This window comes from Rhagoletis pomonella, unplaced genomic scaffold (genome assembly GCF_013731165.1).
Source record: "Rhagoletis pomonella isolate Grant_MI unplaced genomic scaffold, Rhpom_1.0 Rhpom_scaffold_00008, whole genome shotgun sequence".
Lineage (NCBI taxonomy): Eukaryota > Metazoa > Arthropoda > Insecta > Diptera > Tephritidae > Rhagoletis > Rhagoletis pomonella.
Genome location: NW_023458562.1, coordinates 30,918,470 through 30,923,972, shown reverse-complemented (window position 1 = coordinate 30,923,972; position 5,503 = coordinate 30,918,470). Strand labels below are relative to the sequence as shown.

Here is a 5,503-nt window from a genome sequence, read left to right as displayed (position 1 = left end):
TCCTTGAACTCCTTAATGCACATACAAATTTTAAAAGCTGTATCACATTCACTGGCGCCTCTCTCATTCCTGCACCTATTCACGGCCTGTTTTACTTCGGTTTCATATCCACTCATTGCTGGTATTTTCATTAGTTGCTTTATAGCTGCATCAGCATTGTAAACGCTCTTATTCAAGATGCCCTTCTTCTCCAACCAACATTTAAAATGACATTTTATATTATTCGTAGCTTCGTTTGCCTTCATGCCAATCTCAACGAATTTCTTTACTTCATCTTCCGTGGTATTGGATTCAGACAGGCAGGCTATTCTATTCCATTTATCCATTTCATCGCTTGATTGACACTACCGGGGTATAAACATAATTATTTAGACATAAAATAAATGGGGCCTTGAGAGCTAGACTGGTCTAACTGACATTCAAATTAAAATGAGGTACAGCTTAAAATGCATTTCTTGAATACATAGAAACGGTAGTAGCCCGAGCCACGCCCTTTTAGTTTTCTTTTAGTATAATAGATAGCATCACATAGGTGCAACGAACTTTTTAGTAGAAGGCCGTATTTATTATTTATAGATCCTTGATTCTCAATCACTCCAAAAAAAATGGTTGTAGATAGGCTCCTCTAGCTCCCATGGCCTCATATGTACTTCTGTATGTATGTTTTGCTATCACCCAAGTTCAAACAGCAAAGTTTAGTTTATAGAAATTTAGCCATCTTACCATTACAAATGTGACTGAGGCAAATAGAGCAGTCAGTCCAATCAGCACATATAAAGCTTTCATTTTTGCATATAGCAACAAAGTATGCAAATTGTCTTGTTTATACAATGGAACCGAGAATATTACTAAATTATTTGTGCAAGCGAGCAGCGTTTATAGTAACAGAAATTTAGCTTTCGCCAACTTCTATTTAGGGCCGAAATTCTCGGTCTGATTACCTCTGATTGTTCCATGACTTTTGTTCGTTTCGTCATAACTAGTTATTTTTTTAAAAATAATTTTGCAAATACATATATACATATTACTCTAAATATTGCTCGGTATACTAACTTTTTTTTTTTGATATTACTGAAATTTGAGCTTAAATTTTGCCAAAATAATTGTTCGGTAATTTGCTAATTATGACACTTTTTTTGTCAGTTAATCTAACATTAAGCTATACAATATGACGAATTTCGGATTTGTTATTTGTTCGGGAAATTATTTTCAATAATTTAGTAAACTTAATTCGTAAATTATTGAATAATTTTTAATAATTACAGTGCGTGTAGTTGACGGTAAATGGATCTGTGACTAGGCGTGGGTAACACAGAGCGGCGCTGCGCCATTGCGCTGATACCGAGAAGTGAGTTACAGGCGCTGATACTGATTTTCACAACTATGTAACGCAATGGCGCCAGCAACAACGGAACAATGACAATACCGGGTGTCGCAAGGAACCAGCAAAGAACACGGAAATGTCACTTATTAAATGAGCATCACAAGGCGAATTTATACAAGGTGGTGTTGCTTGGATTCGCTGCGGTCCTTCTGAATGTCAAAATGTTTGTAGTATTTTTGTATACTTCTTGTCGTCATTGTGCGTATAATTTGTTGTTGTAATTTTTATTTTTGCTCAACCGATATCATCATGCGTAAATTCGCCTTGGTGCAACAAAAAGCAAAATGAAATGCGCTTTAGCTTGAAGAGGCGCAATTGCGCTAACACACTGTTCTCATTCCGGAAGTGGCGTTGGAGTTAGTGTGTCAGTGCTAAAAAATTTGCGCCGTTACCCAGGCCTACCTGTGACTAATTCGGGATGACTAGGCGATCACTCGCAAAGAAATACACGATTTATAACACTTTTGATCGAGTTTGGGCACTCACAACACTTCGTAGTAGGAGTTTACGGCATACAACCCACACTGCTCCTTTTCACCATCATGGGTCAAGGTAACTCTGTATTTTAGGCCGAGGTTCACGCCATTGAACTACGTATGTCTGAGGCAGTATGTAGAATGTGGGGCAATCAAAAAATACATCTAAAAATGCTCGGACAGCTGCTCTTAAAACGCACGAGGAATCTCTAAGCTTGTGTGGGATAACATTTAATGCTGATCGTCTCCAGAAGGAACCGGATATACCTCGTATGGGTACTGAGACACAGTGGAGTCATAGGCAACAAAGTGTTACAGGCTTTCTTACTGGCCACTGTAGGGTAATGAAACACTTGTCAAACCTAGGAGTTGTTAACTCTGACCAGTGTAGGTAGGCAACGAACAACAGGAAACAGCAGAGCACATTATGTCCCACTGTGAAGCCCTCACCAGGATCAGAATTCGCTTACTAGCATCACCGTACCTAGAAGCACACGACCTAAATAGCATTCAGCCAAAGAACCTGGCGAGGTTTCTTAGCAGTACGTTGATCAAGATGACTCGTAGTTGAATAGAGGTTTGATACAATAGATTTTTTCGTTCGCGGTAACTAGGTGGCTTGCTCCACCCTCCAAATCTAATGTTATCCAATCTAGGCTGATATTTTTGTGATGATATCTCTGAGCTGGCTTTTAATTCGGCGCCCACACTAAGTCAATTGTTTTATCTGCTGGATGTTAGACGTTCAAAGTACTCACTGGAACTAAGGTTTGAGGTCTTATCTTGAAAACTCGTCTGTGAGATAGAGTCCTAAAGACTCCTGATTACTTCAGTATTTTCCATGTTGTATGTATCTACATTGTGTATACAGTTGACATGGCAGCTAAGCTGGTAAGCAGAAGTGATATACATACATAGCTACCGTCGCCGAGGATTGCTAAAAACTCTTGTCGATCTTTATTGGTTAAGAGGCCTTAGTGGTATTCCGGGAAACAAGGGATCAGACGAGTGTGCTGGAAACTTGTCTGAGATAAGATTAGGGAAAGCGGTTCAAAATTCACATTCTACAGATTTAGGTAGGCAACGAAGAACAATAGCAGATGAACTAATCTGCACACATGTGGTACTCACTTTCACTGTTCGATGAACGAAGAAGATTAAACTTCTAAGGTACTCAAAACTGAGCGTTCGACTTCATATTGAAATACTAACTTGTTCAACTGCCTACATGGCCGCCAAGTTGGGAAGTCCCGAATATCGATTTCTGAAGAGTTGAGAAGGGGGTATAATCTATCCAGCACACCCTATGCAGGCGACCCGAGCTTCGAAGGAAGCGCTCTCGATTAAAGATACATTTCTAGAATTTTCTTTCCTGAGCGTTTAAATGGAGCTGACTGATCTCGAATTAATTATTTAACCAGAACCACATGCCTAGCATAATCCAAACTGCCCTTAAGAAAATGCAATGTATTCACTTATTCGCTTATAAATTTATTCGCCTCGAACATGCAACAAATTCTCATCCAATCTATAAAATAATTAGCCTACACTGAAATCGACAGGTTTCCGAGATGCCGCGTAGTTTAGGGATCTCATTAACACCCTTCCATACACACCCTACGCTTGTTTTTTCAAAGAAATTATGTCATGTTGAGCCCTAAGGTAGCGAAAGGGCAGGCCGACCTCTTCTAATACGAAGAAAGTGGAAGGGAAGTACGTACGCTTCGTTGCAAGCTCGTCCGCCATTTTTTTGTCTCTGTGTCCCAGCACCCCTACCAGGTCAAGAGAGAAAACTGCTCGGCCATCACGTTAAGTACTCTGCGGCATTTCACTACTGTTTCCGAGTTACATGTGACTGAATTTAGAGCTTTAAGAGCTGCCTGACTGTCTGAGAAAATATATATATTGTTCCAACCGATCGTTTCTATCGTTAGACATTCGGAAGCTTACTGTATACCCATAAATTCGTCTTGGAAGACTCTACAGTGGTCCAGTAGGTGGAATGACTTTTGTATTCCTATTTTTTCCGAATACAATCCCCCTCAGACTTTTTTTTAGGGCCGTCACTGCATAACTGAATAGAATTCGCGTGTCTCGAAAAATACTGGGTTCATTTCTCTCTGCAATGGATTTCTACATCAAAATGGAGGTATGACTACAGTGATTCGCTTTGCAGCTAAGTCAACATTTCAAACTTTGTACAAGAATTAGCAAAATTCGACAAAGTTTCATCAAAATTTTAAATAGATATGCAGTTTTGTAGCACATTCCATTCAAAGTGCAAATAAAATGTTTACAATTTTGATGCTCATTTGTTAAAATTCGTCAAATTTTCATAAATGTTCTACTTTCTCGCCACCGCATTACATACATATTTTCTTTTCATTTATTATTATAAAGAAAATTAGTACAATAAGATCCCAAAGATCTTTTTTAGTACAAAGATCTTTAGTAAAATTTTTGCGATAACTTTTTCAAGTTTTTTTCTCTTTGTTTCGTTCTAAATAAAACTGTATTTAAAGATGTTATGTCTTTTTATTCTAAAATCAAAATTGTATGTTCATGTATATCATATCGAGCCCCAACTGGCAAAAAGGCCTAAGCGATTTTCTTTTTTAATTTTCTCTTTGATGCAGAAATGTTCCTAGAACGTCAAGATGCATTGCTGCATCAAAAACAAAAAAAAAACGTAAAAAAATCGCTTGTGGTAGAATTGCAAATAATAAGTATCTGTGCTATTTATTGTTCATTCAGAGATATGTACCAGTTTACTTTCTATCTGGCATATACTATTTTTTTTCGAAGGCTCCAGTTGCTGGCTCTTTGCACTAAATGCACTTCTAAGTATTACACACCTAAATATTTAGTAGATCTAGCAAGAGACATTGCAACAAATGTTGCTGTGATTTCATTAATAACAATTGTCAGGTAAATTTTATCGACGGAAAGGTCCGCTCTGGTTCTAATATTTCAAAGTATTAACCTTTAATTAGGCGCATGAGGTGGAAAGAAAATGTCTTGGATTGCTTGGATCGTGCTCGAGCTATTTCCAGTTTCCTGGCTCACCGCGGGGTACGTAAATTAGTCACTGACAGAACATTGGCGTGTACACACATGTCGCTACTCTCTTAAGTGCTGACCCCATGCGAACACTAAAGTAATATTTTTTAGAGGTAAGTTTTTATTTCTTTTTTTAAGTTTTTTTTTGTTTTGGTTTTTTAAGTTTATGATAACAGAGTACTTTAAGTAGTAGTTTTCGAAAACTATAAAAAATCGGTATCCTCTTTTTTTAAAGACGACTTTTATTAAAGTTTATTATAAAAGTTTAAATATTACCACATTTCCTAATTACTTTTTCAAATTATCACGATACCAAAAATTGTAAGACGTGAATGTATTTGCAGGTATCAAAACTGCCTAAAAATCAGCGATAGGCTTCAGCTCACATCTGGGCTTTGAACTCCTTAATGCACATACAAATTTTGAAAGCTGTATCACAATAATTGGCGCCTTTCTCATTCTTGCAACTATTCACGGCCTGTTTTACTTCGGTTTCATGCCCCTTCATTGCTGGAATTTTCATTAGTTGCTTTATTGCAACATCAGCATTGTAAACGCTCTTATTGAGGATGCCCTGCTTCTC

General features: G+C 37.7%; 1 protein-coding gene across 1 annotated transcript; it reads right to left on the bottom strand.

Annotated features, from left to right (window-relative positions):
- Positions 1-2: 2 nt before the first annotated feature.
- On the bottom strand, positions 3-786 carry LOC118745258 (general odorant-binding protein 56h-like; the record flags this gene model as incomplete). The annotated part of the gene is made up of 2 exons (XM_036478783.1): positions 724-786; positions 3-344 (listed from the first exon to the last, which is right to left on the bottom strand). Coding segments are annotated over exons 1-2 (405 nt in total), but the record flags the coding sequence as incomplete, so codon positions are not given.
- Between the last annotated feature and the right edge of the window lie 4,717 nt (positions 787-5,503).